Source organism: Oryza sativa, chromosome 4 (genome assembly GCF_034140825.1).
Source record: "Oryza sativa Japonica Group chromosome 4, ASM3414082v1".
Lineage (NCBI taxonomy): Eukaryota > Viridiplantae > Streptophyta > Magnoliopsida > Poales > Poaceae > Oryza > Oryza sativa.
The window spans coordinates 23760420-23777597 of NC_089038.1; the positions used below are offsets into that span (position 1 = coordinate 23760420).

The window sequence follows — 17178 nt, forward strand, 5'->3', positions numbered from 1 at the left end:
TATATAAGACGATCTGTTACCGGTAGTTCGAATTTCGAACGCTAGGCTGAAACCGTATTTTCAAATCTGGTGTTAAACCATCGGTATTCAGGTCAGTTGTCCTAAATAAAGTTTGTAGTCATCGTTGATATTTTTTTAACGCCGCTAGTTTTGCTCGAATCCGATAAACGGTTTAGGAGAAACAGCAAAAACAGTACTGCTGCCGGTCTGAAAATAGGGACAGAAATTTGTTTTTCTTATCTGAGACCTACATTGGCTTAATCTGATTTTTTTGCCAACATGAAAGTTGTAGACAATTTTTTCTAGATATCTGAAGTTGTATTATTTGCTAGTTTCCGTTAAACGGTTTGCGAGTTACGTATAAAATAGTAATGGAACTGCTATAGGTTGTTTAATACAAATCGGTAAAAGTTTATATGTTCTAGGTTACGATTTTAGTAAATATCCTTTGTGGAGAGTGTTACGTCAGGTTACCATCAAGGTTAAAGTCAAATGCTAGGATGTATTCACAATTGTCCGGGATAGAAATTACTATTTCAATTCATGTCTGCCCGGAATGGGAACTACTATTTTCTTTGACTTGGTGTTTGAAATTGTGTTTCTTATCAAAGAAAGGAAGCTTTCTATTCGTGCTCTATTGCCCATGATGTGTATATGTGCTTTCTAGTTACATACTGTACTTGCTGAGTATTTCTGTACTCACTCTTATGTTTATTTGTTTTTTAGGTATACATTGAGATTGGCATGCATGGGCAGAAAGTAGCACCCTTATATACATATCTATTTGCACACTATCAAACTATACTGCTTAGGTCCATAATGACATTTAAACTATATCTTGGTTTTGTCTTGTAATAATCTATTAAATATCTATTGGTTTCTTTCCATGGATTATATGGATGGGTAGCACTATGGGAACGATGTCATTATTAGTTTAATCTATAACTGCCTGACGTGGATGTCTATATTTATAGGAGAGACTCTACCAAAATTTCTAATTATTTTGGGAGTTAGTAGTTTTGAGAGTATTTTGATGTGGCACTCTAGGTACGTGGTTACCTGGGGCGTTACATTCTTCTTGTATCAATTCTTCAAATATCTTTTTTTTGTCACGGTTTGTTTTTCTTAAGTTTGTTTGAACTTTGTTTTCTCATTTATAAAAACAAAATATTCTTTTGCATTAAGGCCTAACTGATTTATTTTGCACCGACATTAATTTTCAGCTTAGAGTTGAGTTGTAGAGTTGGGTCCCCCTGTTTACAGAAAACAAATAACTTTGTTTTGAGCTGCACTGTTGATATTACGATCACAGATAAAATCATATTCAAGTTATTGATTTCCACGCGGAACATGTAACTCTTCTCCAGGTTAATCCAAGGACATAATATAAAAATGTAGACAAAGGGTAGAGATAATTTCTAGTGAGTATAGGGTCTATAGAAAGCTTAAGTTTAATCATATTGCAATACTGTTAATCCAAGAACATAATATAAAAATGTAGGCAAAAGGTAGAGATAATTTCTAGTGAGGTATAGGGTCTATAGAAAGCTTATGTTTAATCATATTGCAATACTTCAGGCACTGGCTTGCTCGCTGCTACCAGATCGTGCTCTACTCCGTATTCGGATAAGGAGAACTTAAGTGATCTCGAGGGCGGTCACCGCCTCTACATCTACCTCTAACGAACTGTGGGATGCGCTGCAAATACATGTATTAAATAATATATAGAAACCAAGTCTACACTATTTAGATACTACTCTAATATTCCTAATGTCGATCAAACACTAAAGTAAACATTATTTCTAGTGCACAATATTCCAGTATGCTAATAGGAACTAAGAGACCTCTGGCCAGCTCCCCTGACGGTGGCTTTTTTCTTGGGCCTTGGCAAAAGACTCCTTGGGCCATTGGTGTATTGATTGGGCCTAATTTGTGGTATTTCGATGAGTTTGTGGGCCCAAACTCAATGGGTGAAATTCTCCTCCAGTTTTATGTGTATTTCGTCTCAACTTTGGTAGTTTGTCACCGGTATACAAATATATACCAACACTCGTGGAAATTGTTTGAATTAAACCCTACCACCATATTGGATGTTTCATACTTTTCCGATTTACGTAAGTATTGGCGGCATAAAATTGGCATTTAACAGTCGCCAACATGCACCCAGGTGTTTTGTTGCACCTTGAAGATTGTTTTTTTTTTATCAATCCGGAGGGAGTAGCAGACATGATATCTGAAAGGATTGTTTGTCTATTTATTATAAATTTTGTTTTTGGTACTCATACATATTATAAGACTAGCAATAATGTCCGTGCGTTGCAACGGGTTCTAAATAATATTCATTGACATAAATTAAAATCCTAAACTATATATTATAGTTGGACATAAATGATGAAGGAAATAAAAACGTATAAATAACAATATGAAACTACAAATAACTTTGTCCGGAACGATAATTCAATATTAGAAAAGTTATAAGTTAGCTAAATATAAGTTACAATAATTTTTAGTGGATCAAATAGTGCTAAAACTAATAATGTAAATGAAAAAACAACTGAAATTAGTTAAGAATTGAAAAAACTTTTTTAGCCCACATATGAAAATCTGATTCATTAATCCTAAATGGATGTCTGTTTCATTGATATAAATTAGAATTTTTCATGTTATAGTAATGTTATAAATGCCATTATATTTATCGATTTTGATTGCACATGTTTTCTCTGTTCACACCTAGTCGATGAGAATCACGGATGCATGCACGAATGGAAAATCGCCTCAAACATTTATGGATTATCGATAAATGCTTTTTCGATAGATGTACAAATTAGTGTGCAGATTATGCATATCGTTTGTTATGTTGTTATATGTATTGGCTATTTAGATGGTAGATTTGTTCTCTTCTTGCTGAGACATACAAAACTCCTCGTGCATTAAAATGGTTAAAAAGAAAAAGTCCATTGTGTTTTTTTTTACAGAGTAGTAGGTCGATTTTTTTAAAACCGACACCTATATTTATATTAGAAGTGCCAATTTTATTAAAAAAATAACACCTATTAAAAAAACCGGTTATAGAGCCAACTGAGCCTCTTTCCCTTATCCTTTCTTGGCTATAGAGCCGACTGAGCCACCGAGACAGACCACGCCGGCGGATTTATAACGTGCCCACTCCATAATGGAGTACACCTAATTTTGGTACCGCTTTACCACAGCCGCGGTAAGGGAGGTCAGGAGGTTTCACTGGCTGCGCCTGGGGGAGGGGTCGCCGACCGTGGCCGTGCGTGCGGGGGATGTGTCGGTGAGCTCGGCACGAGCGGGGCAGGAGCTCGACGGCGGCAGCGGGTGGCAGGGCGAGAAGGAGAAGGAGGAGGGGAAGGGGAAGGCCCCCGCTTCGGCTGTCGAGCTCACGCTAAGTGTCCGCTGAGGAGCAGGGCGAAGGCGTTGAGTGTCCGTGCCGATAGTCGGTGTTTGCGGTGGTGGGGATGGGGATGCCGGCGTCATGGTCAGAGACATGGAGGACCTCCGCCGTGTCCATGTCGACCAGCACGGTGAGGCCCTCGATGGGGTGCATGTAGAAGTTGGCGGTGCCCTCGGTTGAGAAGCACTGGCTCTTGATGAGTCACCAGTTTTCCTCCACTGGGCCCTACTAGCCGAAGGAGATGGGCAGGCAAGCGACGTCGGAGGCCCTGACGCCGCGGCGGATGCTGGCGTTGAACGCCACGTCTTTGAATAGCGCGAAGCTGAGGCTGGTCTGCTCGTCCATGCTCATCATCGGGTAACCGGAGGCAGGGACATGCAGAGGAGTCACCACACCGTTGCCCTCGCCGAGGACTCGGGACTTGCCACGGAACCGGATGACGACCACGGTGCAGCGAGGCGGGAGTGGGTTGGCGCCCTTCCGCCAGCTCTTGACGACGGACTTTTCCGGCTCATCGAGCTTCAGCGAGTGCATGAATAGGTTCGCCCCGCTCCTCAGCGCGAGCCAGTGCTTCCTCACCCGCCCTACTGCTGCCGTTGAGCTCGCGCTCACCCCGCTCACGCCGACCTCGCCCCACCACGCGCATTCCTGACGAAGGAGAAAACGATGGAACTCGGAAATAATAAAATAATTCGACCAGTGTTCTATAGCCAATTACACAAATTTTGTAGTGGCCATCAACCATGTCACGTTTTTTGGTGTCTCCCAGCTAATTACATATTTTTTGCGTGTTCTGTAGCAAATTTTGCCAAGAAAATATGGCATGTTATAACTATGGCGATAAACCAAACACTAGTCTAACTTGATCAAGATACCGCCATCGTTGTAGTGACATTGCTCGTGGACAAGAGCCTTCTAAGCTGCTGCTCCTCCTCTTGGTTGAGGAGGAAACGCTACGCATCCTCGTTGTTGTTAGAGACACGACTAGCGACTAGCACGATGAGTTGACCGGCGTTGTGCTATTAGAGACACGACTAGCGACTAGCATGATGAGTCGACCGGCATCGTGCTATCAAAGACGAAGAAGTGGAGGTGGCAATTGAGGGATGGGGATGGAGAGAAATCGTGAGGGAGTGATACGGTTCTAACTTTAAAATATTGCAGTAGCATGCAACCGATTCATGAATAGTAATGTTATTTTTCTAGTGCGATATATTTGCAATGACATAGATCTAATTAACCCTTTGTTTTTATAGCGTCTGTTGGCCACAGGTGTGATGTGTTATGGTAAAAGTTTTTAAGTACTTTGCGTAAGAAAAGGTGTGATGCATGTTACAAATGTGACAACAAATCAAACACTAGTTTTACTTGATGAAAATGCCTAGCCATAAGTTTAGCAAATTGTAGCATCTAAACAAAACACCCGGTATCGTAGGGCACGGGCACCACACTCTCCTGTGCAAAGCTAGTATCCTTCAGTTTTGACTTTTGAACAAGAGAGCAGAGGACAAATCACTCCACCATCCAACCGTCCGTTACAAGAAAAAAAAAACAGGCACGAGCACGGGCAAGCGTTGAGTGTCATTGGCTCGCGCACCGTGCAACGCGACACGCGGGGAAGACAGACACACAGCGTACGGGTAGGGGGTTTGGTGAGTGGCACGCCGGTGAGCGTACGAGAGGGGAGAAGGGGCGAGAGGGCTGGGCGATCCGTGCGCAGCGGGTGCAGGTGCTGAGCTGCATTCCACCGAGAGGCGAGAGGGAGAGGGAAGGCGCCAGGGGGACTGGGGAGCATGTTGCATGTGCGAGCGTGCGATGCACTGCACTGCTGAACTGCTCTGGGAGAGCGGCTCTGGAGCCTGGGCCATGTCGTACAAGGCTACATACTCCCGTCCGTTCTTAAAAAAAAAATCAATTCGTGGGTTTCAGTGTCTAACATTTTGAAAAAATTATAAAAAAATTTAAAAAGGTAAGTTATGCATAAAGTATTATTCATGTGATTTATGTGCTAATTAGGATACTGCGTAAACATATATCAAAGAAATGTTGCTATTTAAATATACATATGTTCAATAAAAAGATAGAATGTGATATAGTGATTTAGTTAAAAAAACATATATAAACCCAAGCAATGATAAGTGGTTAGATATATATGAAGGATAAAGTAGAGGATAAATTTATAAATATAGATTGTCTTATGCATACTCATTCCACGTATACATATCACATTCCAATCAACATCAGCTTGGTAAAATCAACCTTGCAAAGCCATTTTGGTTCTAGCTCGCACGAACTAGACAAATTTGTTCACTGAAATAAGTATTTTATAAGTTTATGTACTAAATTATATCTACCTAACAAGTATTTTAGGATGGACAAAGTAGCTATTAAAATGGGAACGCACGTTAGTTCGTGCTACATTGACTGGAGTGCTCTGTTTTGGTACTAGAGCTGTAACAACATTTTTTGTTTGTTATCTTCTCCTTCCTTATTATAAGTTTATCATCTTGAGCTTCCAGTCCCTTGCATTAAGAGTTGCAGGTCAAAGGAGCACCACCCAAGGAAAAGAAATGGAAAAACAATAGCGTCCACCATTGCGACGAACTGAATTTTCTTGCAGAGACCTCTAACTTGATTAAAAGAGATCCATATAACAGAATTTCAAATACAGTACTGTTTAAGGCTCCATTAGTAAAAATTCTAACTTTTCGACAATACTGTCTATCTTACCCTGTTCAGCGTTCACTACTCCAGTAGCTAACATGCCAACAAAGCACAGAATGAAGCTGAACGTGTCGTGAAATTTCACTTTTGCACAGATTTATGTATAAAAGTAAATTTATTTTAGGATTGAGGGTGTAATGATCAAGTATGTCCCTTGCAAGCGAGCAAGTACTGGCAACATAGGTGTTCCTGGATACTTTTATAGCTTGAAATTTAAGCAAGTCTGCACAGATCTATGGCCTATGGGGACTGGAGTCAGCACTGTGAGATCTCAATACGCTGATAGAAATTTCACATGGATTCGGTCTCCAAGACTGAAAACATCTAGGTGGGTACTATAAAATAGCCGTTTTGATTGATTCCTAAGTGATCCAAAGCTTGAATTCATCTTATATTCTATCTACCACACCATCGAACATGGTGTAGCTCACGGTAGTCCCAATAAGTGTAGGAGTATCAGTCAACTTTACAATGGTGCAAATTTTCATACCTGGGCACCTCTTGCCCCCGTTTCCCTTCTACAAATAGGTGATGATGCAAACTGGTTTACCATGATGCAGTATAAGCTCTACTATGCTCATGGCTAAGGGAAAAAATTCTCCACCAAATCTCCATGGCCCAAATTACATTCGAAATGCAAGCGATGTATTTCCCTGCGGAAGAAAAACACTAGGAATGATGCTGCTCTCAGTGCTACTTGTGCTTGTTCTCTCAGCATATTCTCCTGAGCAGATTTTCCTTTACCCTCCAATGCCAGCACACAACTCTCATCAGACGGCCATCAACAGTATGCTCTCTCAGTCTTCATATTTTTTTTCGGGGGGGGAGGGGGGGGTTAAAAAACTGCCATTATAGTTACATTTTGTGTGCCATTTTTCTACCATCAGTTGATTCTTTGGAAAGCTATTGTTCATCAACATATGGAGTATTTATGTGTCAGATTAAATTTTTTTTCCTACACTTTCCACCTGTACATTTGGAACATGAACGAAAGGGCAGCATAATAAGATACTAGTTCACTCTACAACATCAACTTAAATTTCAGTTCTATGGGAAGTTAAATAGTACTAGTGTTGTGAATCTTGTGGTTTAAAATGCTTACCAAGCCTAGCTGTCTATGTAGTTTCGAATTCTTTCTTACCTTTCAGATAATCTACATATTATATTTCAGAAGTGTATCAGATTAATAATTGGGAAAAGATGCAAGCACCAAAATAAATGAACAAAAGGAAACATAACTTCTAACTCTGCAAAATCCACCCCCAAAGAGTTATGGCATATTTCCGATGTCGACAAATAAGATATGTATTGATAGCATATCAGTTCTTTTTTCTTTTTTTTTTTGCGGGGAGCATATCAGTTCTAATATAATCAAAAGCAGCAAGCTTGCCTATCCAAGAAATTCAAGTGTGATTTTGTCTTTGTTTAGGTCCTCATGACAATGCAAAAGCCTGCAATCTGTTCAATGGAACATGGGTTAGGGATTTTGGAGGCCCGATTTACACTAACACAACATGCCCAACGATACCAGAGGCAAGGAACTGTGCAAAGTACGGAAAGCAAATGGATTATGTAAACTGGATGTGGAAACCGCATGGTTGTGCCATGGAAAAATTCGAACCCCATCTATTCTTGACTATTGTCAGAGGGAAGACATTGGCTTTTGCTGGGGATTCGATTGCACGGAACCAGATGGAATCATTGCTCTGTTTACTGTCTCAGGTAAACACCTTGTGTTTTAGTTCTTCTAAATGTGTAACCAAAGGAAGACTTGCTTTTAACTTGCGTAAACCTATATCACCAGTGACACAATTACAGTAACTTGCTTTTAGGTTCATTTTGGTTCTTTACCCTACCAAATTGTTGGTAGTGTAAAAATTTAGGCAAGTTTTGCCACTACCAACAAATTGGTAGAGTATCACATTGGTTTGGCAAAAAAATAGCTTCAATCCGAACTCTAGCCAAGTACTATTGGGTTGCCAATTAATTGGTAGGGCACATTTTGGTAGCAATCCAAAATGGCCTATAATTCTTTTGAGTTTTTAGCACAACTATAGACAGGTATTACTCCATATTTGACAAGTTAAGATAGAAATGGACTGGAAGAAGAAAATTTGAGCTCTTCCCCTTTCCACTGAATAATAAAAAATATATATACTGGTGTAATATAAAGAATACCTTAAACAGGCATCACACCTGCAGGAGGCCCTATAGATCTTTGCATAGATTCATGTATTTTCTAGAAAGAAATTTTTTAGGTTACAATTATGAAATAATTTTCTCCAAAGAAATTTGTAGGTCACAATTATGAAATATGGACCAAGCAGCTCCAGGCCTGGATTTTATTTACATTGCTAACCCGGAATCAATAATGTTTATAAGTTATAACAGAGTGCTTTCATATTTTATGCCAAAAATGGGGCATAAAATTTACACTAAGTTCTTCCATCTGCTGATTTATCACAGCAATTCTACTTCATGTACCTTTGTTTCTAGAAATTTTATCAGATAGCTGTGATTAAAGACCTTGACACAACTCTACAAGCTTTTCCAGGTAGAAGCACCAATCAGAGTTAGTAGTGACACCAAAGATAAATTTGTCACCTGGAACTTCAGGTCTCATAACTTTACTCATGGTTCTTTGGACCAAATTCATAGTAGAAGATTCTCAAAGACAAATCAATGGTACAGTAGTTGAAGAGCATGACATACACTTGGATAAACTTGATCCAAGATTAGCTACAAACTTACACCAGATCAATATTTTAGTCATATCCACCTCGCGTTGGTTCTTCAGAAGAAACTATCTTTACGAAGGTGAGGAGCTCATTGGATGCATATACTGCTCAGAGGATAACATCACAAGCTTCAGTGTCCCTATGGCTATTCAGAGGGTATTTCGAACAGCGCTAAAAAATTTGAAAGAGAGCCAGGAGTGCAGATTGCAATTGACAGTGGTAAGAACAGCAACATCAGCACATTTTGAAAATGGTTTGTGGAATACTGGAGGATCTTGCAATAGAACTGAACCACTGAGAGAGGAAGCAATGATTGATCAAACTGAATGGGCAATAAGAAATGCACAGGTTGAAGAGGCTGATAGAACAAAAAAGAACAACGGCAAGGGAGGGGTGAAAATAGAGATTATAGATATAACCAAAGCTATGTCAATGAGGCCTGATGCACACCCAGGTATCCATTGGAATAACCAGTGGATGAGGGGTTACAGTGATTGTTCGCATTGGTGTCTGCCAGGACCAATTGATATGTGGAATGAGCTACTGCTTGCTGTGCTTAACAAATATAAGAACAGCTTGGAAGATCAATGACACAAGGCCCTTTGCCAATCCATCACATCCACAATAAGAGTTACTTTTTACCATGACAACACCAGGCACCTATTTTTCTCATTTGCAGGAACTTTTGTTAGATTCAGACAATAGGACATACGAAATATGATCACTGTGATGACCTAGACATAAAACTATTAGAGTTCTCTATGTCGAAGGCAAAAGCAAAGGACCCATCTGGGGTCAGTTTTTGAACAAGCAGAGTTTTGCAGTTTGAAATCACTTCTGATTAGCGAGAGCCTATGGGCTACAACATTTTAGTGGTTTCCATAACCATTTTGTGCTGGGCTGATGGCCACTTGATCAGCATTAGCTAGTTTTATCATAAAGATATTCAACAGAAAAAATATACACATGAAAATATTAGTGGTGAAATAGAAACATAGAGCTATACAGAAAATTCAATCTTATGAATACCTGATGGTTCTCTACCATGCTCAGCTTGTCAATTTGTTATCATCAAAATCTTTGGCTGTACTCCTGCTGCTAACAGAAGTTTGCAGTAATTCCTTGCTCATCAAGTGCTTGCGTTTTTGGAGGCTCAGCCAAACCAAAATACTGTCAGTCTGGACAATGTTATATCCTGCTTTCCTGTACATATTGAATGGAACTTGGTCGATTATCCTACAGTGCAGATATACGTGCCTTTTGGCATCCATCTTGATAATCAGATCCTCGCATGCCTTAAGAAGTTGTTTTCCAATTCCTCTCCTAATGGGAAGAAACAAGGCACAATAAAAACTTTATAAAGCACATAATCAAAACATTATATAGATTAACAAATTAATCCTGATGGCATAAAACCATAGGTTTCACAACTTACTCATCTATCTCTGATCGAAAAGAGAATGAGTTCAACCATTAGATGTCACGTGCAAGAGCCATGGGCCCTAGAACTAGGCCACATGGGTAACTCTCATGCATTTTTCCTTTTTCAGGAATCTGGTTCATAATGAACAATACTTCCAATCTTCTCCAAACAAATACTCTCTTTCAAGTAAAATTAAATCATGGCCATTGCATTTTATATAAGCAAAGTATGACAATTTGTATAGTAAAAACCCTTCTACACTGGTTCTCGATTTACCATGTCCACAGAACAACTTTGGTTGCTACTTGGAGCCTCAAATTATTTAGTGCATATGCAATAATCAGCGAAAATGGGAAAATGCTTGATCCAACGCAACCATATGCTGCTATGCTAAGGAAGCTCAATTGGCAACTCAGCTCTCGCCTCAAAATCTATCAGCATAGCATACTCCATTTTGATTTGCAGACAAAGTGGAAATGGCCCTGATGGTGTAATCCATTACCTCCTCAACGACGTCTTGACAGTCATGTTGCAAATGTACGGGAAGTCAAGCGGCGGCGTGGGCGTGGGCGGGGCACCGGGCGCGCCCACCGCGTCCAGCGACACCTCCGCCGTGCACGCCATCTCCCCGTAGTCGTCGTCGTCCTCGTTGCCCTCGCCCTCCTCCTCATCCCCGTCTCCCGTGGCGGCGGGGCGGTAGTACCCCACGAGCACGGCGGCGTGCGGGGCGAGGCCGCGGCGCTCGAAGAGGTAGCGGCGGATGACGAACGCGAGGAGCTGCTCGTACCGCTGCGCGGGTGCCCACCTGACGTTCTCGGCGAAGGACGACGCGAGGAGGCGGACGAGCGCGTCGGACTCGTCGTCGTCGCCCGCCGGGGTGAGCGCCCGCACGGTGAGGCGGCCGTGCGGGAAGGAGTGCGCGTAGCGGAAGGCGGCGAGCTCGTCGCGCTGCGACAGCGCGCGCGGCGAGAGGAAGACGCCTCCCCCTCCCCCCGCTGGCCCCGTGACGATGCCGCCGTCGCCCTCGCCATCGGACGACGACCGAGAGGCCGCGAGGCGTGCCCGGTGGCGAGGCCGCGAGCGGTAGGGGGGGCAGGAGAAGAGGAGGCGCGGGTGGGTCGGGGCGGCTGGGGAGACGGCCGGGAGGAGGAGGAGGAAGGCCGCGGACGCGGCGGCCATGGCCGGCGCGGCGGAGCGGAAGCGGAGGTGGGTGTAGAGATTAGAAGCGATTTCTTTTTCTTTCCTTTTTTTTTTGAAACGGGTCCACGTGGATAAACGCCAACTGTGCGTCGCTTAGATACCAACCCTGAAATCTGAATCTTCTGAACCTTCTCTGTGCTCCACACAACGTTCTGAACGGAACCTCTCTATCTGATCACCCGTTGCCATCTCCGTCGCTTCAACCACCTGCAAGCTGCAACCGAGATACCAACTCTGAATATTCTGAACCTTCCTGCCATGCGTAGCACACCATTTTACATCATTGATTCAGGTCCTGTTTAGTTCGTGAAAAAGAAAATTTCGAAGTGCCACACCGGATGTTTGATCAAATGTTGTAAGAGATTTTTGGACACGAATGAAAAAATTAATTTCATAACTCGCCTGGAATTATGCTCAAAAGATTCGTCTCGCGATTTCTCTTTTAAGTGTACAATTAGCTTTTTTAATTTATATTTAATGCTCCATACATGTGTCCAGAGATTTAATACGATGTTTTTTTAGAAAAAAGTTTTAGGAACTAAACTACCCTCAGCCAAGCAAGCTAGAAAGCTTATGCCAATTCACTTGGTATACGGAAGAGAGATGGAGAAATGCAAATCATGGAATTGAGTTCAGCTGGTTAGTTCAGACAGTTACTAGAAGGAGTACTTCCGATCACTGTTACCCGCATCACTGTTGCCAACGGCAAACCGAACAGGCATTATTACCCGCATTTTCAGATCAAGAATCCCAGTATCGCACCAGCACAATCAGTATCACTCTCACTCTCACACTACCATTAACGTACTCCCTCATTCCAACCAACGTTGTTTTATTTTGGGACAGGAGTACCCGTTAACAGTAATAAGTCTCTGGCTCTCTGCACCGGCCAACACGTTCCCGGTCTATCGTTACCTATTCTTGTACCACATCAATCTGCACCGACGCCATAAATTGTGTGCTGCGATAGGTAGCTGGATCTCGCCGGAGTGCATCAATGGCCAGCAGCGGTAGTAGCTCCCCACAATCAAAGCAGCTGACCGTGGCTATATAATAAGGCTCTAACGCCATGGCCACACAACAAAGAACTCAAGAAGCAATTAACATTCGCATTCATCAGCTGGTAGGTAGTGTGAGCTAGAGATTAAGGGAGAGAGAGAGATCATGGCGTCCAAGGTTGAGCTGGTGGTGGAGGTGAAGTCGCCGGCGGACAAGCTGTGGACGGCGCTGCGCGACTCGACGGAGCTGTTCCCCAAGATCTTCCCCGAGCAGTACAAGAGCATCGAGACCGTCGAGGGCGACGGCAAGTCCGCCGGCACCGTCCGCCTCCTCAAGTACACCGAAGGTAATATGCACTTAAAAAATCTCGTGTTTAATTCTCAACACGTTCATATTGTTTTTTAAAAAAAATGTTTAGAGTGACGTCTCTCCGGCCAACTCTCATTTTTACGAATGATGCCTCCGATCGATGTATGAACTTTATTGAAGGGGTGCCGATGGTGACGTTCGCGAAGGAGAAGGTGGAGGTGGCGGACGACGAGAAGAAGGTGGTGTCGTACAGCGTGGTGGACGGCGAGCTGGTCAGCTTCTACAAGAACTTCAGGGTGACGCTGCAGGTGACCCCCAAGGGCGGCGCCGCCGCCCCCGCCGCCGACGGCGCGGTGGTGAGCTGGACCATGGACTTCGACAAGGCCAGCGAGGAGGTGCCCGACCCGGACGTCATCAAGGAGACCGCCGCCAAGACCTTCCACGACCTCGACGACTACCTCCTCAAGAACTAGCCAGACAGCCAGATCGAGCGCCGCCGTGCGGGTGCGTGGCTTATGTGTTAGAGTCCACTATAGCGTCCTCGCCGTCAGTCGTCGTCGCACACGGTCGCAGTATCGGGGTGTTGCATTTGCTAGCTCTCCGGCTAGCCACTGTCTCCCACGAATTAGTGTACGTATCGGTGCATGAGTGAATAATAAAGTGTTCAGGTTAAACCGTTTATCGTCTCTCCGGCTCTCCGTTTACTGTTTCCTTGTATTGATTTTCGGTCTATCCGACTCTCTCACTCTCCTTTGGTTAGGCCTAAACATGTTTAGGTTGAGAAAATTTTTAGATTTGGTTGTCATATTGGATATACAGATACATATTTAAAGTATTAAATATAGTCTAATAACAAAATAAATTACAGATTCTATCAGGAAACTGCGAGACGAATTTATTAAGCCTAATTAAACTGCCATTAGCAAATGCGAGTTGAATTTATTAAGCCTAATTAATCCACCATTAGCAAATGTTTATTGTAACACCACATTGTTAAATCATGACGCAATTAAGCTTAAAAGATTCGTCTCACAATTTACACGCAATATGTGTAAATGGTTTTTTTTACTATATTTAATACTCCATGCATGTGTCAGCGTGAAAATTTTTGTTTTGAAAACTAAACAGAGCCTTATTTTGATTCACAGGGTTGGTCTTTGGTTGTGACTTTCTGTTGGAAGTTCCCAGATATTTTTTAAAAGAAATTCACTAAAACTTATACAGATAGTATATAGTTTGTTATAAACATTTTTTTCTGAAAAAGTTGGTAGATTAGTTTTCGCAATTGATTGGTTGTATTCAATATGTCTTAGCCATATAGGAGGGCAGTTTTTTTCTCGTATCTGTATGGAAATTCCTTTAAATTCAGCCTTAAATATATGTAAAACCGACCTAAACTTTTTTTAGAAATCGCAGTGTGAATTTAAAACCAGGAGTTTTTAATCCAACGCGAAAATCCTGAGTGCAACTCTCTGTCTCGAATATCAAATCGGAAGTTCCGTTATGAGTTCATGTTTGTCCATAAATTTTGGACTTAATGTTCATAAATTTTGGGTGCTAAATTTTGATCTACGTGATATGAAAAAAAAATATAGAAAGACAAAAGGACTTCATCTATAGAAAAAAACATCATCTTATTCCGATAAAAAGATGGAAAAGTTTCCACAAGGAAACTTTCAACTGTAATAAAAACTTTCTATAATAAAACTTATTTATAAAGAAACTTTAATAACGACATTTTTCATCGTAGATTATATATTACGAATTATTGGGCCTAACTAACTATAAATAAACCTACTTCCAAATGGCGCACAATAGAGAAATGGCGCACAATAGAGAAAAAAATAAATATGTCATGCACGTACGTAAAAATACCGCGTAAAACAAAAAAAAATTAACATATTTCTTTACTTACAAGGAAGATATACACACCACACTCACATGTCTAACGATTATGTTCCTAACGTACGCTTAAATAGACGATACCATTAGCCTCATAAATAGAGAAATGTATCCACGAGACATCTCTAATTGTAGCGCCCGTTCCGTCGTGGCGCCTAGCGGGAAAACTATCTCTTAAAAACCCTATTTGCAAAATCCGTTTCTTTGCTTGTTGTCTAGTGTCCGTGCCATCTCAGATCTCAAATCCTCGATCTATCGTCGAGTTCAATCCCGAATCCAAATCCTTCCCAAATCAAATCCCTCCGCAAAAGTCTATTTTGCCTCCCTCGGGTTCGATGGGCCGAACTCCTCTCGGCCCATCTCCCCCTCCCTCCCCGGCTCTCTCTCTCTCTCCCTCTCCCCCGCTCTGCTCGTGCGCTGCGCACGCGTGCGCGTGAGCCGCGCCGAGCCGAGCGCCCTCCGCCCTCGCTGCCGCTTCTCGCCGCGCCGCCCGTTGCTTCCCGCGTGCGCGCGCGCCATGGTGGCCGACCGCCTGGTCGCCGCCGCCGTCAGCGCCTGCCCGCGCCTGCCGCCCGTGTCGTCGCTCCGCTCCAAACCGCCCCGCCGTCATCGCCGTCGTCATCGACTCGGCCTTCCCCTCTCCTCGCGCTAGCCTCCAAGGGACGGAGGCAGAGCTCCTCCTCCCTCTGCCGCGTCGCCCCCATCCCCTCCTCCTTTTCCCAAAGTGGCAAGGGGCAAGCCCCCTTTCTCCCTTCCTTTTTCCTTTTCCCCTCCCCGCCGGCGTCATCCGCCTCTGTCGCCGTTTTGGCCGCGAGCGCTGAGCGCCAGCTCGCGCCTTGACCGCCCAAGGTCGGTTTCCAAACCGACATCGTCGTCCTATAAACCAAGGCGCCCTCCCATCGATTCCTCCTCCCGTTTCGCTCGCTGCCACCGCGCCATTGCCGCCCCTCTGTCTCGCCTCCGCCGTTCATCGCCAAGCACCGGGAGAGCCGGTGTGTTCGTGGACGCGGAAGGGGACTCCGGGCGCTTGCCTTCTTCCTCTTCCCCGGCCCGAGGCCGGAGAGATCACTCCTGTGCCGTCGGCCTCTCGTCACAGCGCCCCACCTCATCTCGGTAGTGCATCTCCCCGTTCTCCCTCCTCAATCCATCTCTTCCCCTTAGTTTTCGGTAGTAGCATGTGTAGCCCCCCCATAGCTAGCCGGCGCCGCCCCGACTACTGCCGTCGCTCGCCGTGTGCTCGCCGCCGTCGCCGCCCGAGCTCGGAAGCGCCTCTCGTCGCGGGCCTCCCTCGATGCGATTCCTCCTAATCCGGCGCAAGGGGTAGATTCCCGTAGCCGCTTAGATGCTCCCACCGCCGGGAATCGGCCCCTCGTGACCTCGTCGTCGTTTCCCCCTTTTCTCTCCGCCGGTTGCCGCCGCCGCAATCCGCCGCCGTCGAGCATCCCCCGGCGAATCCGAGCCATTGGCTCGTCTCCCCTCGTCCTGCGCAACATCCCGGTGTGCTCGCCTTCGCCTGTATCGCCATGGTTTGCTCCGCCGCTCGCCGCTGTCGACCGCCGTCCGTTCCGGCCGGCGTCGTCGTCTACCTCCCGCCGGCCCGCGTGGCAGCCACGTAGGCGCCACGTCGGCGCCACCTCGGCCGCGACCAGGTCAAGTAGACCCCGGTCCGCCGCTTCCCTCCGCCCCTCGCGCGCGCGGTCCACCGCGAGCCGTGAGGCTGCGCGTGGGCCCGCCGCACCGCGTCCTCCGCGAACCGCGCGCATGCGCCGCGCCTCCCTCCCCAAACCCTAGCACGCCCCGCGTGCACCTCGCTCACGGTGAGCCGAGTCGCCGACAAGCGGGTCCCACCCGGGACCACGAGGGATGGACCCGGCCCACCGGCTCTCTCTCTCCCCTCCCCGCTCGCGCGCGCGCCTTGGGCCGCCTTCATAGGCCAGCCAGCCCATTAAGGTCGGCCGAGCCGCCCCATTCTCTCGGGCCGTGCCCTAGCCGCCCGAGGGAAGTCTAATTTCCCTCCCTCCTTCTTTTCTTTTCTTTTCTTTTTCAAAAAGGATTTAAATAAATCCTTTTCCTTTAGACCAAAAATCCAATAATCTTAGAAATTCAATATCTCCCCAACCGTAAGTCCGTTTGACTCCGTTCAACTTCCAAAATTCCTCAAATCTCGAGATCTATCTAATGGCACGCTTAGAGGTCAATAATAAGGCTTTATTTTCGCCGTTTGCTGAGTTGTCCCGTTTCGCGTGTAGTTTCGGAGCCCGAAGACCCGTAGTACGAGGATTTCGAGGATCAAGCTCAAGATCTCGAGCGAGGCAAGCCACCTTTGAACATCTTGAGCCTATATTTGAACTTAATTATATTGCTTGAAAAATATTATGCATTGATAGGATCGCACTTAATCTGCTTGTCCCCTCTGCAAGGCAGATTGGCGGACCTACCTATTTTGTTGCATTTGACCCTTCCATTGT

General features: G+C 44.7%; 3 protein-coding genes across 6 annotated transcripts; 2 read left to right on the forward strand and 1 right to left on the reverse strand.

Annotated features, from left to right (window-relative positions):
* Nucleotides 1–6512: 6512 nt before the first annotated feature.
* On the forward strand, nt 6513–9468 carry LOC112938730 (xyloglucan O-acetyltransferase 4). Its single transcript, XM_066309820.1, has 4 exons — nt 6513–6926; nt 7569–7956; nt 8197–8200; nt 8698–9468. The coding sequence occupies exons 1-4, from the start codon at nt 6713–6715 to the stop codon at nt 9466–9468; spliced, it is 1377 nt and encodes a 458-aa protein (XP_066165917.1). The 5' UTR covers nt 6513–6712.
* LOC4336090 (GCN5-related N-acetyltransferase 5, chloroplastic) lies at nt 8732–11565 on the reverse strand. 4 transcript variants are annotated; one of them, XM_015778620.3, is made up of 3 exons: nt 10803–11565; nt 9907–10200; nt 8732–8981 (listed from the first exon to the last, which is right to left on the reverse strand). In XM_015778620.3, exons 1-2 carry the CDS (start codon nt 11477–11479, stop codon nt 9927–9929), a joined length of 951 nt encoding a protein of 316 aa, XP_015634106.1. In that variant the 5' UTR covers nt 11480–11565; the 3' UTR covers nt 8732–8981; nt 9907–9926. The 4 variants fall into 4 exon arrangements, with proteins under 4 accessions (XP_015634106.1, XP_066166127.1, XP_015634105.1 ...); XM_066310030.1 differs by having other exon boundaries at nt 8732–9171; XM_015778619.3 differs by having other exon boundaries at nt 8732–9537.
* A 903-nt stretch (nt 11566–12468) lies between these two features.
* Nucleotides 12469–13487, forward strand: LOC4336091 (MLP-like protein 423). The gene is made up of 2 exons (XM_015778746.3): nt 12469–12845; nt 12989–13487. The coding sequence occupies exons 1-2, from the start codon at nt 12665–12667 to the stop codon at nt 13279–13281; spliced, it is 474 nt and encodes a 157-aa protein (XP_015634232.1). The 5' UTR covers nt 12469–12664; the 3' UTR covers nt 13282–13487.
* The last annotated feature ends 3691 nt before the right edge of the window (nt 13488–17178 follow it).

Coding starts and splice junctions, on each gene's coding strand:
- LOC4336090 (XM_015778620.3), bottom strand. CDS start 11,479: ATGGCCGCCGCGTCCGCGGCCTTCCTCCTCCTCCTCCCGGCCGTCTCC. Junction 10,201..10,802: donor GTCAAGACGTCGTTGAGGAG/GTAATGGATTAC, acceptor TCTTCCCATTAG/GAGAGGAATTGGAAAACAAC.
- LOC112938730 (XM_066309820.1), top strand. CDS start 6,713: ATGCTCATGGCTAAGGGAAAAAATTCTCCACCAAATCTCCATGGCCCA. Junction 6,927..7,568: donor TCATCAGACGGCCATCAACA/GTATGCTCTCTC, acceptor GTCTTTGTTTAG/GTCCTCATGACAATGCAAAA.
- LOC4336091 (XM_015778746.3), top strand. CDS start 12,665: ATGGCGTCCAAGGTTGAGCTGGTGGTGGAGGTGAAGTCGCCGGCGGAC. Junction 12,846..12,988: donor CCTCCTCAAGTACACCGAAG/GTAATATGCACT, acceptor ACTTTATTGAAG/GGGTGCCGATGGTGACGTTC.